The sequence below is a fragment of the Vulpes vulpes genome, chromosome 3 (assembly GCF_048418805.1).
Source record: "Vulpes vulpes isolate BD-2025 chromosome 3, VulVul3, whole genome shotgun sequence".
NCBI lineage: Eukaryota > Metazoa > Chordata > Mammalia > Carnivora > Canidae > Vulpes > Vulpes vulpes.
The window spans coordinates 99,025,378-99,045,292 of record NC_132782.1 but is presented as its reverse complement, the minus strand read 5'-3'; the positions used below and the strand labels follow the sequence as shown (position 1 = coordinate 99,045,292).

At 36.5% G+C, this 19,915-nt stretch overlaps 1 protein-coding gene across 1 annotated transcript in view; it reads left to right on the top strand.

The window, feature by feature from the left end:
• The first annotated feature begins 303 nt into the window (after nt 1-303).
• The window catches only part of LOC112908326 (phospholipid-transporting ATPase ABCA3-like), a 114,447-nt gene continuing 94,835 nt past the window's right edge, over nt 304-19,915 (top strand). Inside the window, exons 1-3 of the mRNA XM_072751293.1 lie at nt 304-394; nt 4,515-4,645; nt 7,591-7,744. Of these exons, the coding sequence (XP_072607394.1) occupies nt 304-394; nt 4,515-4,645; nt 7,591-7,744 (376 nt within the window). The remainder of the gene's footprint in view (nt 395-4,514; nt 4,646-7,590; nt 7,745-19,915) is intronic.

Genomic DNA, 19,915 nt, shown 5'->3' with positions numbered 1-19,915 from the left:
AGATGCTCCTGGGCTGGTGGGGGGGGGGGGGCGCTGATCTGCACAGCTTGGGGGCACCCAGCAGCAGGAGAGTCCTCATTATCCTGTGCCCTCCCCATCTCCGCCTGTCCTGGGGGGAGTGCAGGATCCTGTCCGCTGGCTCTGCGCCCTGGGATCTAGGGCCCTGCGCTGCTGGAATCACGCTTCTGGGGTTGCGGCTGCAGAGGGCAGCAGGGCGCAGACCCCTCCATCCTGAGCCATGGGTGTGACCAACGGGCTTCTCCCAGATACCCCGCCCAGCGCATGCTTCAGCCCTTTACGGAGATGAGCCCACGCTTTGTGGTGCGCTTTCCCTTGGGCGCACTTCCTCTATTTGCGACTTCCGAAGCGAGGCTTCAGTGTCCCTCCTGCAATTGTGCCTGATTTCCCTGCTGGGCACTTTTTTGTCTGGGAAGAATCCGGTGTGGATTTTTAACGTTCCCGCTTCTCTGGGGCTGGGGTTTCCTCTCCTAGAGGCTCTCGATGCCTGCTTTAGCCCGGCTCCTGGCGGTGCCCCTGCCCCACTTGATTCTCTTTTATTTTTTTCCATCTTCCTACCTTGCTAAAAGTGAAAACCCTTCTCTCTAGCTTTCCGGCTGTTCTCTCTTTAAATCTCAGGTCGAATTCGTAGGTGTTCAGGATAGTTTGAAAGTTATCTAGGTAAGTTGTTGGGGCCAGGTGAGGTGAGGACCCTACTCCTCCACCATCCTGCTCCACCTCTATAAGCACCCCTTGATGGACATATATACACGTTTCTGTTTGGTATATAGTGAAATTTTTGAGTCATCGGGGATGTAACTAGATTTATAGAAACGTAAGAGTTTCAGTTCCATATCATCACCAACACTGGGTATGTTTTATCTTTTGACAGGAAGTGACCAATAAAGGGTTTCTTTTCTTGTTCCCTGTCTCTGGAGAAAATTTTTCAATATATCACCGTTGAGCAATGTATTTGTTATATGTTGTTTATAGATGTTCTGTATCAGATTGAGATTAATATCCTTCAATTCCTAGTTTCCTAAAATTTTGTTTTAAATCATGAATTAATGTTAAATTTTGTCAAATGCCTTTTCTGTGTCTGTTGAGATGGTCATGTGGTTTTTCTTATTTTTGTTAATACAATGATTCAACTATTGAATCTATTGAGTTTATTATATGAATTTAATTTGCTTATATTTTGTTAAGAAATTTTACATGCATGTTTAAGACATTAGTCTATTCTGAATTCCATAAGTTATTGAAAGTGTATTTTTGTTTGGATTTGGCTTAATTGCATTATGTGTAGAGAACATATCTGAATGATGTAATCATTTGATGATGATTATGATTTTTTTTGGTGATGATGATTTTTTATTATAAAATTGTCCCAGATTTAGCCAGCAGATTTTTTTTTAAAGAAATGTTCTTTGGATGCATGTTTGTCAGCTTTTGAGCGCTTTCACTTTCTAACAGAACTAGCTGTTCAGGCTGAACACCTTGTATTTTCTCTGCCCCAGAACTAGATTCAATCAATGAAGCAGTCTTAATTCCTTTTTTTAGAGATGGTGTTAAGGAACTGAGATATGGGAAAAACAAGACAAAATGAGAGAGAGAGAGAGAGAGAGAGAGAGAGAGAGAGAGAGAGAGAGAGAAAATCTTCCTGTTGTGCCCAAGATTGTGAATCCGAGAAACCACCAAGGAGCCAACACCAATGCAAACACATGAGGGTTTATTTACAAGCTCGAGCTTGGGTCCAAGTATGCCCGACACAGTGGAGCAGGGACTTGGACCCTGAGGCTAAGAGGCAGCAGCTTTATAGGGGCCAATGGGATTGTAACACACATAGAAAGTTGCACAGTCATGTTGGTCCACACACAGGTGGCCAGTTGAATCACAGTTTACCCTATAGTGACCATTTGAACTGGCCTATCACTCTGGTCAGAATTGGCACACAGTTTTGATGGGCACAAGGTGGGGTTACATTGTTATGAGCCGATATCCGGTAAGGGTGTGCTCAGCAGCTTGACTAGGGTGGGGGAGCACCTTAAGCAATAAGCAGGTCACGTGAGGGTCATACAGGAGATGGCGGGTGTAGCACAAAATAGAGTTAGTCCTGCTCTGCTTGTCCAGGGGTAGGGGAGTTTTGTTAAATTTCCTGGGTCCCACACTTCCTTTTGCTATCAAAGTCCCTTCTAGAGGGCACCACTAGGAAGGTCTACACTTAAACCCCCATTTCAACTGGGTCAGCATTGGCTTCCTTTTTACTTGTCCCCTCAGGGCCTAATACATATTTGGAAGGCAGCTATGCTCACCACTATACCACCAACGCTCTAATACATATTTGTAAATGTGTTCTGTGTGTTTGCTTCCTCACAATGAAACATAGGGAAAGAAAGTACTGGGTATACTCATTACTACTGGAGTGTCTTTGCTTCTAGACTCTTTTAGTGGACAGATGTAGGATTTTTTTTTTTTGAAATCATGTTTATTTTGATACTGTCAATGCCAGTCCAACAATATTGGCCTCTTGTTTTCCTTCTCCCATTACATATTTGTACCTCTTTTTTCTCACAGAGCCCTAGATCCTAGTAGCATTGATGCACTCATTTGCCCAATCTTACAAAGGTGTTTCAGAATTACTTACATTACACCTTACTACCCAGCACACTTAGAAGATTTCTTTGCAGTTCTTTTTCTTCTTAGACTATATTCAGCTAGGAGTGTATGTCAACATACTGTACCTAAAATTTACTTAGGTTAATACTTTTTCTTTCTTTCTGTGTTTTATGGTATTAATATCTGTTTAGGATTCACTTATTAAGTTTTAGTTGTTATACCCCTCTGTATTGATTTAATTTTATTTTTGAATACGTAAAAGATTAACAACAAATGAAAATCAAACCTGTATTAAAATGTATAATTAGAGAGCTGACATTACTTCCATGATTCCTTCTAACCTGTTCTCATTCACTGTCTATTGGGTAACCAATACTGTTAGTGTCTGATTTATTCTTTTTGCGTTTCTTTTGGCAAAAATAATGTTTCTACACGTATGCATGTATTTCTGGGTGTGTGTGTGAGTCTGTGTGTCTCTGTATTTTTCATATATTCCTTATTTTCTTATATAAGAGTGTACTATATGTACTCTTCTATAGTTTGGTTTTTCTTTCTAGTAATATAGTGGAACGAAACTCTCTCTTTTTTTTTAAGTAGTCTCCTCACTCAGTGTGGAGCACATACAGGGCTGGAACTCACAATTCTGAGATCCAGACCTGAGTTGAAATCAAGAATTGGACATTTAAACAACTGAGTTACCCAGATGCTCCAAAAGCACATCTTTTAATACACCTTATTATTCACCCATTCACCCATTGTGTTTCCATATAAATTTTAGAATTGGCTTGTAATTTTTTATAAAAATTGTTTGGATAATTACTAGACTTACATTGACTCTATATGTTAATTTTTACAGAAAAGACATCTTTACAGTATGGATCCTTGAACATACTATATAACTTTATTTTCTAAATTTCCATAACTAGTTATGTTTTCTTATGGAGAGACTATCAAAGACTTTCCTACCCTGTTTACATTGGAAATATTGTAATTCTTAAGAAAAAACTTGGGATGCCTGGGTGGCTCAATGGTTAAGCGTCTGCCTTCAGTACAGGGTGTGATCCTGGAGTCCCGGGATCCAGTCCCACCCACATTGGGTCCCTGCATGGATCCTGCTTCTCCCTCTGCCTATGTCTTTGCCTTTCTCTCTCTCTCTGTGTCTCTCATGAATAAATAAATAAAATTTAAAAAAGAAAAAACTTTATAGTTATTTAATTTACCTGTATGTGTGTGGTTGTGTGTGTGTCATTTTGTATGTTTTTAAAATTTCGTAGTTTAATTTGTGAATGAGAAAAGTAACTACTTCTATTCTATGACAATTGTTTTCTACAATTTATTCTACAATATTTTTTGAAATACACTTTCTACAGAAATAATTTTGTCACTTATTTCCCCTCAAAATTAACTTTTTAAAAGATTTTTTATTTATTTACTCATAGAGACACACAGAGAGAGAGAGAGAGGCAGAGACACAGGCAGAGGGAGAAGCAGGCTCCATGCAGAGAGCCTGACATGGGCCTCAATCCAGGGTCTCCAGGATCAGGCCCTGGGCTGCAGGCGGCGCTAAACCTCTGAGCCACCAGGGCTGCCCTCCTCAAAATTTTTTAATCACTAGATTTCAAAACACAATTGAAAAGTTTCCTCGTCCCAGTTTACTTTAATATACCTTAATGTATAGTTATTGTAATGATTATTGTTTCTAATATGTTCCAACTTCTATAAAATGCAAGAATTCTTGTGTACCCCAGATATAAATTAAGATTTGTAATGTCAATGTTTGAGTAATAATGTTTTAAAAAGTATAATGTTATGATAGGGTTATGGTATTCATGGTACAGATAGGGATAATCATTAGACATTCTGCGTTTATGTGATGACTTACTGAGATTTTCTCTCTACAGTTCGAGGCTTTTCTTCAGAAGCAGAGTTTGAGAAGTATGTTGAGTTTGAAAAGAAGCCTGAGGTTCATATGCTGGCGGGTATTGTATTTGATCATGACTTCAAAAATAGACATGACAGTTTGCCACTTAAGGTAAGAAAGTTTTATCTAAAGACTTTATAATTATATGTTAGGTTTCAGAGATTTAATGAGATATAGGTAATGTCCTCATTTTATAAATGGGGAAAACTAATTTGCCCAAGTTCCTAACAACCAGTATATAACGGAACAGGGATTTTTATCTTATTTTAATACATGGTTTAATACCTGTGCTTTTAACTGTTACATTATACTGATGTATAGCATGAGGAGAAAACTGTATCTGTTGCCTGATTGCCTTATATTCAGAAAATAGAGTAACAGGAGCTTTAGTAAGGATGTTCCCTTAACACTCTCCCTGGGTAGGCAGATGCAAATGGTGAAGAAAATAAGAATATAGCTAGGTAAAAAAGAAGGGTAGCAATGCCTGTTATCTGTTTAAATACCTTCTGGAGTTTCAGATAGTGCAGATCTATAATTAGATATTTAAACTTTTTAATGAGCTAACTTTAGTTCATTAAAGTAATTGCCATTTTAACTTGGTATCTGAAGTGAAGTTTTTTTTTTTTTTAATTTTTTATTTATTTATGATAGTCACACAGAATGAGAGAGAGAGAGAGAGAGGCAGAGACACAGGCAGAGGGAGAAGCAGGCTGCATGCACCGGGAGCCCGACGTGGGATTCGATCCCGGGTCTCCAGGATCACGCCCTGGGCCAAAGGCAGGCGCCAAACCGCTGCGCCACTCAGGGATCCCTGAAGTGAAGTTTTTAACAAAGCTATTATTTTATGAAAGTTAAAGGCAAAACCAAAAACAGCTCACTCACCCATGTCTGAATGTATTTTAGGTTGAAGTAGCTCCCTTTCCTGGGACTGTGAACTCTAGAAGGAGCTTTTCTGACTTTGTATTAGAACAATCCACCTGCTGCTTGTTTTTGTTCTGGTGAATGCCTCCTTCCTACTTTTTTTGTACTTTGTGTCATGTTTTAATATATTTGTTTTATGTCTCCAAAGAGGTAATTGCTTTAACTTTCAGAATTCTTGATTATTACTGGTCGCATGTATGGAAACTTCTGTAACCCACCAGTAATAACTCATTTGGAGGCCCTTCAAATATTAAAGTTTGGCCTTTAAGAAGTAGAGTAGAGGTTCCAATATGAAAGACTTCTTTGTTTTGAGTGAATTACCTAGTTTCTCTTCTGAATCTCTAGTATCAGCTTTTAGGGTTTTCCAGCTTGTGTCCAAATTAAGAGAGACATGGAGGAAGACTCTGATAACATCCCTTAAGGGGAGAAAATGGACAGTGAACTTGGTAACTTGGTGTATCTCTTTATCACATGTTAGAAATGAGCTTCCCAGGGTTGAAGGAAATGATGAACCTATAGTATCTATGCACAGAGCCAAATCCTACGTTTAGGATACAAGTGTTTGCTAATGGAAGGAAGAAAGAAAAAGGAAGATCATTGGTCGGATAGTAGGTAGCCTTTCTTTCTATCTGTCCTCTCCTCACTTTTCCCAGCTGTGCCTACTTGTACTAAATTACTGACTCAAAAGTATATGCTAATTATGATGCAGGTTCATTGGTCTATGTAGAGCCTCTGGCTTAAATTTCAGATAACTTTGGTGTAATACAGGCTTTGTTTTTGTTGATGACTCATTGTGTCTAGCATTTAGAATGGATACCTGACAAGATTCCCCACCTTATTTCCCCAGATGCCAGTCCTCTTTTTCCACAACTTATCAAACAAAAGGTCTTATATGTTTTCTGAGTTGATGACCTCTCATGCCCATCCTACCCCTAAAACCAACTCTTTGGTAACTTAGCTGATTTTCCTGAGCAAGGCATATCTCTACCATAGATACCACAGTGATCTATTAAGAACACAAAAAAGATCATGTCACTATGGTTGATTAAAAAAGCTTCAGGAGTTCTCCATGAAGGTCCTTTGTGTGGAATACATGGTCATCAGTGACCTGTTTACTGAATAGCTCTTCAGCCTTATGTTGCCTCTTCTCCCTTTGAACTTCATGCTAGCAATATTGAACCTGTAGTAGTTTGTACTGTGTGATCTCCTGCTTCTCTGCTTTTGATCATGTTATCCTCTTTCCTTTTGGTTCTGCCTATCTCTCATTTTTGGGGGTAACTCATTAATAATTTCTATAAAACTCTTGCTGTAGCTACCTATATAAAGTCTCCCCTTCTCTCTTCTCTGCTCCCTGAACACCTGGTCAGTTCCTTGAGGTAGAGAATTGTGTGTTAATAGTAAATAAGCATCCTGTAGCTATTTAAAATGTTTTTGAATAACTGGGTTATGTGAATGTTTGCCTAGACTCAGTGCACTTGCCTGTTCCTTCTCATCCTCCTGACTTCTCTGTTCTGCCTCTACAGACCTTTGGCAACTGTAACCTCTTGCTTTGTCAGGCTACTCAGATCTACTGTAACTTACCCTGAAATTGGCTTAGCTCTCTAGATATATCATTTTTTCATGTAATACTTAAAATATGCAACATTTTACACTTAAATTGTATTATCCCTACTTTTACTATGTCTGGGCTTTTCACTTTTCTGTTACTCACTTTTAGAAGAGAGAGATAATCTTTACCATAATTGACTAGCATAATAGGAAAGGAAATTAATAGAACTGTTTGAGATCTCACTGAGTTTGCAGGCCAGTTGTGGGTGTGGAAAAATACATTCATAATAAACAAGGTACCACTATATTGGTGTCTTTGTAAATCAGAGGCAAAATGCATGAAGATGATAAAGTAGAGATATAAATTTAATTGATTTCAAACTTTCTGATTATGGCACGTGAGGCTTGCTGTTTGTCCCTTATATTAGTGATACCGTCATTTCTTATCATTTAGAATCCTGAATTGCTCACTCCGTCCTTAAAACACAATTTTTAACTTTGCATTTTCTTTTCCTTTCACTGCTCATACTTGCTTTTCAGTACTCATTGGTCAAACACGTTGTTTGTTTTCTATTTTTTTTACTTAGGTAAAATATCATCTGCGTCTTGGTGCAGGTACTGAGAGACCTTCATCTGTGCAAAGCTTCGTAAAAGATAATGGATGGAATACACATCTTCTCTTTCCCGACACACCTACTCTAGGACCCAGGAACCCTTTTGAGGATGATGGGGGAAGTCCAGGTGAACAGTCCTCCAGCATATTTAAATTATTATTTTGGTTGCAAGCTAGAAATCATATCAACATGTGTGAATTATTTTTTCCAATGAGTGAGAAAGTTTATTCATTGTGGCAGTACATATCTAAAATTGAGTTTTTATTGTAAAAACAGGAATATAGAAAGCCTCATACCTTTGAAAAATATCTTTCTGTTACTGTAGATCATTTCCTTAACCTTATCAGTGGGTATTCTTGCATTTATATAGTTGTAGTTTGTAAATGTTGGCTCTGTTGACACATCTTCATATGCTAACATTGCCTGTGTATTTATGGTTCTAAATTATTATTATTTTTTAATTTAAATTTTGTTTAGTTAACATACAGTGCAATATTGGTTTCTGGAATAGAATTCAGTAATTCATCAGTTACATACAACACACCATGCTCCTCACATCAAGTGCCTTCTTTAATACCATAACCCATCTAGCCCATCGCCCACCCACCTTCCCTCTGTTTGTTCTCTATCCTAAAGAGTCTCATATGACTTGTTTCCCTTTCTTTTTTTCCCCCTTACCATATGCTCATCTGTTTTCTTTCTTATATTCCGCGTATGAGTGAGATCATATGGTATTTATCTTTCTCTGACAGACTTATTTCATTTAGCATAATACTCTAGCTTCATCCATGTCACTGCAAATGTCAAGATTTTATTCTTTTTGATGACTGTGAGTAATCCATTGTGTGTGTGTGTGGTATTTATCTTTCTCTGACAGACTTATTTCATTTAGCATAATACTCTAGCTTCATCCATGTCACTGCAAATGTCAAGATTTTATTCTTTTTGATGACTGTGAGTAATCCATTGTGTGTGTGTGTGTGTGTGTGTGTGTGTGTGTGTGTGTGTGTCTATACATATATTTCTTTATCTATTTATCAGTCAGTGGACATTTGGGCTCTCTCCATAGTTTGGCTATTGTTGATAATGCTACTATAAACATTGGCCCGCATGTACCCTGTTGAATCTGTATTTTTGATCCTTTGGGTAAATACCTAGTAGTGCAATTGCTGGATCATAGGTAGTGCTATTTTTAACTTTTTAAGGAACCTCCAGATTGTTCTCCAGAGTGGCTGCTCCAGTTTGCATTCCCACCACAGTGCAAGAGGGTTCCCTTTTCTCCACATCCTTGCCAACACCTGTTGTTTCTTGGGTTGTTAATTTTAGCCCTCCTGACAGGCATGAAGTGGCATGTCATTATGGTTTTCAAGTGTATTTCTGTGATGCCTAGTGATATTGAGCATCTTTTCGTGTGTCTGTTAGCCATCTGGATTTTTCCTTTGGAAAAGTGTCCATTCATATCTGCCCATTTCTTGACTGGATTACTTGTGTTTTGGATGTTAAGTTTGGTAAGTTCTTAGTAGATTTTGGATACTAACTCTTTATTGATATGTCATTTGCAAATATCTTCTCCCATTCCATAGCCTGGCTTTTAGTTTTGTTGATTGTTTCCTTTGCTGTGCACAAGCTTTTTATCTTGATGAAGTCTTAGAAGTTCATTTTTGCTTTTGTTTCCTTTCCTCTAGAGACATATCTAATAAAAAGTTGCTATGGCTAAGGTCAAAGAAGTTTCTGCCCATGTTCTCTAGGATTTTGATGATTTCCTGCTTCACATTGAAGTCTTTCATCCATTTGAATTTATTTTTGTGTATGGCATAAGAAAGTGGTCCAGTTTTATTCTTCTGCATGTGGCTGTCCAGTTTTCCCAACTACATTTATTGAAGAGACTGTATTTTTTCGATTGGATATTCTTTTTCTGCTTTGTTGGAGGAACTTGACCATATAGTTTTGGGTCTGTTTTGAGGTTCTCTGTTCTGTTCCATTGATCTATGTGTCTGTTTTTGTGCCAGCATCATACTGTCTTGATGACTACAGCTTTGTAATATTGCTTGAAATCTGGAATTGTGATACCACCAGTTTTTTTCTTTTTCATAATTGCTTTGATTATTCAGAATCTTTTGTGGCTCCATAGAAATTTTAGGATTGTTTGTCTTAGCTCTGTGAAAAATGCTGGTAGTGTTTTGATAGGGATTGCATGAAACGTATAGATTGCTTTGGGTAGTGTAGACATTTTAACAATATGTGTTCTTCCAGTGCATGAGCGTGGGATCCTTTTCCATTTCTTTGTGTTCTCTTCAATTTCTTTCATAAGTGTTCTATAGTTTTCAGAGTATAGATCTTTTACTTTTTTAGTTAGATTTATTCCTAGATATCTTACTGTTTTTGGTACAATTGCAAATGGGATTAATTCCTTGATTTCTTTTTCTGCTGCTTTGCTATTGTATAGAAGTGCAACAGACTTCTGCACATTGATTTTGTATCCTGCAACTTCGCTGACATAATGTATGAATTCTAGTAATTTTTTGGTGGAGTCTTTTGGGTTTTCTAGATAGAGTATCATGTTGTCTATAAATAGTGAAAGTTTGCCTTCTTCCTTGCCAGTTTGGATGCCTTTTATTTCTTTTTGTTGTCTGATTGCTGAGGCTAAGACTTCCGGTACTATGTTAAATAGTAATGGTGAGAGTAGACATCCTTATCATGTGCCTGACCATAGAGTAAAGGCTCTCAGTGTTTCCCCATTGAGAATGATCTTAGCTGTGGCTCTTTCATATATGACCTTTATGATGTTAAGATATGTTCCATTTATCCCTACTTTGTTGAGGGTTTTTGTCAAGAAAATATGCCTTTTTTTTTGCATCTATTAAGAGGATCATATGGTTCTTATCCTTTCTTTTATTAATATGGTGTATCATGTGTGTTAATGTTGAACCACTCTTGCAGCCCAGGAATAAATCCCACTTGATCATGGTGAATAATTCTTTTAATGTGCTTTTGAATTTGATTTCCTAGTATTTTATTGAGACATTTTGCATCCATATTCATCAGGGATATTTTCCTGTAATTCTCCTTTTTTAGTGGGATCTTTGTCTGGTTTTGGAATAATGCTGGCCTCATAGATTGAGTTTGGAAATTTTCCTACCCTTTCTACTTTTTGGAACAGTTTGGGGAGAATATTTATAACTCTTCTTAAATGTTTCGTAGAATTCCTCCAGGAAAGCCATCTGGCCCTAGACTTTTTGTTTGTTGGCAGATTTTTGATTATTTGATTTTTGATTCATTGATTCAGTTTCTTTGCTTGTTATGGGTCCATTCAAATTTTCTATTTCTTCCTATTTCAGTTTTAGTAATTTGTAGATTTGAAGAAATTTGTTCATTTCTTCCTTGCTGAGTTTGTTGGCATATAATTTTTCATAGTATTCTGTTACAATTGTTTGTGTTTCTGTGGTATTAGTTGTGATCTGTCCTCTTTCATTTATTCATGATTTTATCTCTTTGGGTCCTTTCTTTTATCTTTTTGATAAATCTGGCTATGTGTTCATAAATTTTATTAATTCTTTTGAAGAATTATTTCTTGGGATGCTTGGGTGGCTCAGTGATTTAGCATCTGCCTTTGGCTCAGGTCATGATCCCAGGGTGCTGGGATCAAGTCCTGCATCAGACTCCCCAAAGGGAGCCTGCTTCTCCCTCTGCCTATGTCTCTGCCTCTCTCTGTGTGTCTCCCATGAATAAATAAATAAGATCTTAAAAAAAGAATTATTTTTTTGAAGAACGAGCTCTTAGTTTCGTTATCCTGAAGGCTCTTAATTTTATTAATTTTTTGTTTCTATATCATTTATTTCTGCTCTAATCTTTATTATTTCCCTCTTTTGCTGGCTGTAGACTTTATTTGCTGTCTTTTTCTAGCTCCTTTAGGTGTTAGATTAGGTTGTGTATTTGAGACTTTTCTTGCTTCTTGAGTTAGGTTTATTGTAATATATTTCCCTTTAGGACTACCTTTGCTCCACCACAAAGGTTTTGGTCTGTTGTGTTTTCATTTTATTTGCTTTCATGTATTTTTAAAATTTCTTCCTTAATTTCCTGGCTAACCCATTCATTCTGTAGTAGGATGTTCTTTAACCTCCATGTATTTGTGGTCTTTCCAGTTTTTTCTTATGGTTGACTTCAAGTTTCATAGCACTGTGGTTAAATTATTCTTTTTGGTTGATGAATGAGTTTTACTTATGCAATGGTAATTTAAAATTCCTTTTTAATTGTATAAAATACCTTGAAGGAAAAAATAAATGATAAGGGCTTTGAACTAACTAACAATCTTGAGAAGTTATCTTTAGGAAATCATTCAACAGCAGAAAAGAACTATGTGCAATTTAACTGTTAGCAACAAAAATGGGCAATAATCAAAACAGTGTATAATAAGCAACGGGTAAGAATATGAGGATATATTGGTTTGACAACTATTGTGTAGTCATTAAAAATAATCCTTACCAGGCCTAGTAAATAGAGAATCACATATATAGAATTATAGCTATGAGAAGTATGTATGAAGGGGGACCTGAGTGGCTTAATGATTGGTTGTCTGCCTTTGGCTCAGGTCATGAGCTCTGGGTCCTGGGATTGAGTCCTGCTTCAGGCTACCCCACAGGGAGCCTGTTTCTCTACCTATGTCTCTGCCTCTCTCTTTGTGTCTCTCATGAATGAATAAATGAATGAATGAATGAATAAATAAATAAATCTTTAAAAATAAAAAAGTATGTATGAATCTGTACAAATATTGGGATGGCTGTTCAAAAATGAAAATAGCTAAGTTACAGTGATGGGATTGGTTGTGTGTTGTTTTGTCATCTTATCAAAAACGTTTTGAATATTTTTCCAAGCAAAAGTTAAAAAGGAGTCTGGCCTCTCTTACAATTAATCTACAGCAACCGAAATGTAGTTTGTGAGAGTAAGTTCAATAAAAATATCTTTTCTTGGTATAAAGAGAGTAATTTAAAATCAGAAGAGTTGGTTGTATAAAAACAAAAATAAAAAAACTCCCCAACTATTGAGTGACACTGCATAGCAAGTTAATATTTAAAAATTGGTATGAGGGAACATTCTTTGATTAAAGTATGGTGACTGGGAGTTAGGTGACTTGACGTTTTTTTGTTTTGGCTATTAATCAGTAGCTTTATGATCCTAAACACTTTGGGTTAAGTTTATTCATCTGAGAAATGAACGTTTGGACTAGGTCACCCTTTAGGTCCCTTTCGACATGAAGATTCTATGTTAATTATTAGGACTTTAGCTGATTTAATCAGTTGAGGATAGGTGGTAGGAAAGAATATAAGAATTAGATCAGTGAAATTTAAAAGTCAGACTTTTTTATTGTAATAATAACACAACATGAAATATACCTTCTTAACTTTTTAAGTGCCCGATACATTATTAATTACAGCCATGTTGTTGTGCAACAGATCTCAAACATTTAATGTTGCAAATCTGAAACGCTACCCAATAAACAATTCCTAATTTTTCCTTTCCTCCAGCCTCTGGAAACCAAGATTCTTCTTGGTGTTTCTGTCAAATGCCCAATATAAGTGTAATCACACATTACTTGTCTTATTGTGCATAATGTCCTCAGGATGCATCCATGTTGTAGCATATGACAGAATTTCTCTCTTTTTAAAGGTTGAATGATATTCCACTGTATGTATACACCACATTTTGTTTATCCATTCATCTATGGAGGGACATAAGTTACTTTCTCCTCTTGGCTATTGTGAATAATGCTGCAGTGAACATGAGTGCAAATTATCTCTCTGAGATTCTTTCTTCAGTTCTTTTGGATATATGCCAAGAAGTGGGATTGCTGGATCATATGGTGGTTATTTTTAGTATTTTGAGGAATCCTTCATACTGTGTACCGTTTTGTATTCCTACCAACAGAGTACAAGGTTCCAATTTCTTTAAATCCTCACTTGTTTTCTGTTTTTGTTTTGGTAGGCTATCCCAACAGTTGCACACTGATAGCTCATTGTGATTTGGATATGCATTTCCCTGATGATTAGTGAAGCTGAATGTTTTTTCATATGTTTTTTGACCATTTGGGTGTTTTCTTTGGAGAAATGTCTATTCAAGTAATTTGCCCATTTTTTAATAGGCTTATTTTTGTTGTTGAGTTAGAGGAGTTCTTTATATATTCTTTTTAAAAAAGATATATTTATTTAATTTTAAATTTTTAAAAGATTTTTTATTTGAGAGAGAGAGAGCGAAAGCGTGAATATGCAAGTGAATACAAGCAGGGAGAGAGGCAGAAGGAGATGGAGAAAGAGACTCCCTGTTGAGCTAGGAGCCCAATAAGGGCTTCAGTCCCAGGACCCTAAGATCATGACCTGAGCTGAAGGCAGATGCTTAACTGAGCCACCCAGGTGCTCCAAGATTTATTTATTTATTTGAGAGTGAGAGAAAGAGTGTGTGTGAGAGGGGGGAGGGGCAGAAAGAGAGAGAGAACCCTCAAGTAGATTCCCCACTTTATGCAGAGTCCCTCATGGAGCTGGATCCTAGGACCCCAAGATCATGACCTGAACCAAAATCAACAGTCTGATGCCTAACCAACTGAGCCACCCAAGTGTGCCCTCTTTATAAATTCTGGATATTAACCTTATATCAGTTATATGGTTTGTGAATAATTCCTCCCATTCCATAGGTTGCCTTTTCACTCTATTGTTTCCTTTGCTGTGTAGAAGCTTTTAAGTTTGAAGTTATCTCATTTGTCTATTTTCTGCTTTTGTCACCTATATGCTTTTGGTGTCATATCCAGATCATTGACAAATTTAATGTCATGAAGCTGGTTTTTTTTTAGATTTTATTTATTTATTCATGAGAGACAGAGATACAGGCAGAGGGAGAAGCAGGCCCCTTGCAGGGAGCCCAGTGTGAGACTCAATCTCAGACCCCAGGATCACACCCTGGGCCAAAGGCAGATGCCCAACCACTGAGCCACCCAGGCCATCTCTGTCATGAAGCTTTTGCCTTATATGTTTTCTTCTAGAGTTTTGTAGTTTCAGGTGTTATATTTAGGTCTTTAATCTCTTTTGATTTAACTTTTGCATGCAGTATAAGGTAAGAATCCAACTCCATTCTTTTGCGCGTAGATATCCAGTTTATCCAACACCATTTGTTTTGAAGAGAGTATCCTTTCTTCTGGTGGCCTTGTCAAAGGTCATTTGACCATATATGTGAGAATTTATTTCTGGGCTATCTGTTCTGTTCTGTTGGTCTTTATGTCTGTCTTTATGCTGCTACTGTACCATACTCTTTTGATCACTGTAATTTTGCATTATATTTGAAATCAGGAAGTGTAAGGCCTCCAGCTCACAAGAGCAGGTGCTCTCTTTGCTCAAGATTGTTTTGGCTCTTTGAGATTCTTTCAATTTCAATTGGATTTTAGGATGTTTTTTTTCTCTTTCTGCAAAAATGTGATTGTAATTTTAAAAAGTTTTAATTTAAATTTCAGTTTGTTAACATGCAGTGTAATATTAGTTTTGGGTGTACAATTTAGTGATTCAACACTTCCATACATACACCTGGTGGTCATCACAAGGATTTTGATAGAGGTTGCAATGAATCTGTAGATTATTCTGGATAGTATGGATATTTTAACAACAGTAAGCCTTCCAGTCCAGGAACAAGGAATGTTTTTCCATTTACTTGTACCATCTTTAATTTCTTTCAGCAGTGTTTTATAGTTTTCAGAGTATAAGTCTTTCACTTCCTTGGTTAAGTTCATTCCTATGTATTTTATTCTTTTTGATGCTAATATAAATGGGATTGCATCACTTTCTGTTTTGAGTATCACTTCTATTTATGTTTGGTATGCCTAATATTGAATTCTCATTTATTTTTTCTTATAAAATTACATAAAGTAACTATACCATTTTCAAGTAATATTTTAATTTTGGGAAGGAAGTTAATATGACTCCATGTTATTTATTATCTGTGTCCCAAATCACTATAGGTTTGGGGAAATTGTTTTGTTCTTTGAGTTAAAAGCTTTGAATTACCCAAATTGCTGCCTTTGTTTGCCTGGCTGTTTCTTGGTATACTGAATTTGACAATTTGTTTTCTCATTTAGGGTACCTCAGAGAAGGGTTCCTGATTTTGCAGCATGTCGTAGATCAGGCCATCATGATGTACCATAACGGCAGACGTATAGAAACTATATTTGGTGATTTCTCCATTTACATTAGGAGGTTTACATACCCTGCTTATTACAAGGATGATTTTTTGTGGCTTTTTCTAAGTCTCTTCCCTTTGGTAGTTATACTTGTATTTTCTCTAACTGAACTTACCCTCATCAGGACCATTGTTTCAGAAAAGGAAAAGAGATTAAAGGTAACTTCATTTTCTTTTTAGCATTTTGGGCCTGTGGAATAGATTTGTCTTTTATACATTTGGCATTAGTGATTAATGCCATTAATGATTAGTGTATATTAATTAGTGATTAGTGATTAGTGTATATTGCAATAGCAATATACAAATATAGACTAGATAGAGTGTACACTACATCATTTATCAATTTTCTGATGTTGTACTTTTATCTAAAATCTTGATTTGGCCTGTAGCTTTATCAACTAAATGACTATTTAACATGAATATTATGGAGAGAGGTCATATGTTAAATGTCCTGAATCTTCTCTGGAATAAAATGGGCACAAAGAAATAATCATATGAGCTCTTAAATTAGACTAAGATACTCTTCAATTCCAAGATTTGAGATACTTGTCAATGTTAAGTCAGATGAAGACCATATTGTTAAAAACACTGGCTATAAGGTCACAGAGAAAACCATTGATTCATCCATATATACATTAATTTGTTCATTTATTAATTAATTACCTACTTTTTATCAGGGATTTGATAGATCTTAGCTTTAAATCTTGGCTCCACCAGTAATTAATCCACCAGTAATCTGTGATCATAGCCTGTTTCTTCAGATGTCAATTGAAGATAATACCAAATTTCTAGGGTTATCAGGGAAATTAAGTGACATTTTATTTAAAAAAGTATCTGGGTCAGTCTCTCACCTATAGTAAGCACTCAACAAAAGGCAATTAAAAAGAGAGGACACAATTTCTACCTACAATTTGTTAAAGGTTTAGTTGAGGAAATAGTAGTAAACGGAGTTACTTTTATAATATTAAGTACCGTACAAGTGTGGGAAAAGTTGCTCTTATAGTACTAAGGGTGTGATACTTGGTCTGTGCAGTGGGGATACAGCCCAGGAAGATGGGCTTTGAGACTCCAGTATCCTATCAGTTTTCCTGTCAGTGCTGCTGGCAGAAGAATGACTCTGGAAAGGGATGTGGAGGGAGCATGGCTTAGATTAAGGATTGGCAAGCTTTTTGTGGAAAGCACACAATAGTAAATTTTTTTAGGCTTGTGGGTCACATGCATCTCTGTCACATATCTTTTTCTTCTTTTTTAAAGTCATTTAGAAATGCAAAAACCATTATTAGCTTATAGGACATACAAATGTAGTTTGTGGGCTGGATTTGACCCATAGTTTGCTCACACAAAGTTTGACTACAATGATCAAGACTGAAGGTGTGGAACCAATTGTGAAGCAGTTGTAACCAGAGCAGGAGAAAGGCAGGGAGAGCCTAAGTCAAAGTGGTTTAGTATAAAGGAGGGAAGAGTTTAAGAAATATTTGGGTCGTAGAAATCAGTGGAAGTGGATATTTCCATATTCTGGAGTTCATATTCTGAAATTTTGTAAATACTCCTTTCAGCAACTTCTTTTCCCACATATCAGGTCGTTCTGAAGCTAGTTTGACCTTGCTACTTCCCAATATTATATTGAGGTAAGGAAGTATCCTGTTTCCATGAAGAGATAGTGATGCTTGGGTTTAATGAAGACAGAACAATAGAGAGAAAAATCATTCTTTTCTGGGGCAAGAGATTATCCCTCCGTCCAGGCTGCCTGGATATGCTAATGAAATAATCATCACCCAGATCACTCAGGCTTGAAACCTCCTTCTTATCAGTATAATATAGTATATATAGTATTTGGAAAGCTGCCATTTCCTGACTTTATAACTTTTAGGTAAGTTTCTTCTCTTTGCCTTGCCTTTAAAATAGAGGTAAAAATACTACTCCCACATAGGGTGTGGCAATGATTAAAGACATACTGGCTGCTAGTGCATAGGAAATGTTATGTAGCTGTATATATTAGTTATGTTTTCTAAATTCTATTTCTTTGCCTCTGTGTATAGAAGTATTTTCTAGTACAAGCTCTTACTGATTTTTCACCATCCAGCTATTTGGGAAACCTTCTCATGGGTTTCCCTAACCAGTGTTACTCCTTAGTCTTACTTCACATTAAACCCTTTTCCCTCTACCCCAAATGGTGCATTTTGTACCATTCTTTATTTTGTTTTCTCTGACCAGTGTGTTTTTTTCTGTCTTTTCTAACTGGTGAGTAATATCTTTGAAATCTATTTTCAACTACAATTTACTAGTCTTTTGTTTGTGTCTCCAGATCATATTACACAAACCTCAATAACTACTATTCTAGTCAAGAAATAGAACGATGCCAGCAATCCAGAAATTTCTCACATTCCATCCAAATCACTACACCTACCCTCTTCCATAAAGATAATCACTGACTTCTAAAATCCTATGTTAGTGTTACCCCGGTTTTAAACTTTATTTAAATAGAATTATACAGTGGCTATCCTTTTGTGTTCTTCTGTTTGGCCATTTTCATTGATTATTATTATTAGATTTAATGAATATATCACATTTTAGCACTCTTCTCTTGATAGATGCTTTGTTGTTCAAGCATTGGGCTAATACAGTAAGCTGTTGTGAATGTTTTAGTGCACATGTGCACATTTTCTGTTGGGTATATACCTAGGATTGAGATTGATGGAATATACCGTATACATATTTTCAGCCCTGTTAAATGAGGCCAAATGTTTTTCCAAAATGTTTGTGCCAGTTTGTTCTCTTAGTCAGTAATGTATGGGAGTTAACTCTTACTCCATAAGTATGCCAGCACTTGGTGATGTTAGTCTTTTTAAATTTTAAGTATTCTGGAAGGCATATAGTGGTATCTCATGTGGTTTTAATTTTATTTTCCTTGTTAACTAATGTTGTTTAGCACCTTTTCATATGGTTATTGGCCACATGGATATCCTCTTTTGTGAAGCGTCTGTTCAAAAGTCTTTTCCCCATTTTCCTGTGGGGTTATGTGTTTTTTTTTTCCTTGACTTACAACCATTCTTTACCTATTTTGAATACTAGTTTTTTTGTGTGATGTATATATTGTAAATATATTTACTCCTGGTCTGTAGTTTAACAGTGTCTTTGTATTTATAAAAGTTATTAAATATAATGTAATGAAGTCTTTACCCTTATGATTAGTGCTTTTTGTGTCCAGCCTGTGCAGGCTATGTTCCCCCCCCAGGTCTTTAGACATTCTTCTTTTCTAATCCTTGCTTTTAAGCCTTTAAATTTACATCTAGTCATAACTTTAGTTGCAACTTACAAACTGAAGTATAGTATTTTCTTCATCATACAGTTCTAAATAATTTCTAATTTTCATTGTGGATTTTTTCTTTGACCCAGAAGATTATTAGAAAAGCATTTAAAATTTTTCAAACACATTAAGAGCCAGTATTTGAGTTCAGTATTTTGAAATTTTGATGATCCTGGCTTTGTGGGCTGGACCAGAGTCAATTTTAGCAAATGTTCTGTATGCATGTGTGCACTGAAAACCGTTCATACTGTTCAATGGGTGCAGTTTTCTATGCATGTTACAATAACTGTTAGTAATTTAAAATTTCAAATGTTATTCTAACTTTTTTTTTTTAGAAAGGGGGAGAGGGAGAAGTGGAGAGAGGCAGAGGAAGAGTGAGAGGCTCTTAAGCAGGCTCCATGCCCAGTGTGGAGCCTGACACAGGGCACCATCTTACAACCCCGAGATCATGATCTGAGCCCAAATCAAGAGTCCCACAATTAACTGACTGAACCACTCAGGCACCCTTGTGTTGTTCATATCTTTTTTTTAAAGTTTTATTTATTTATTTTGAGAATGAGAGAGAGCATGAGTGGGATATGCAAGCATGAGTGGGAGGGACAGAGGGAGTGGGAGAGAGAATCCCAAGCAGACTGCTGGCTGAGTGAGGAACCTGACACCAGCTCGATCCCAGGACGCTGAGATCATACCCGAGCTGACATGCAACTGACTACACCACCTAGGTGACTCTGTTGTTCATGTCTTTTTAAAACTTATTATTTTTTAAGTAATTTTTATATC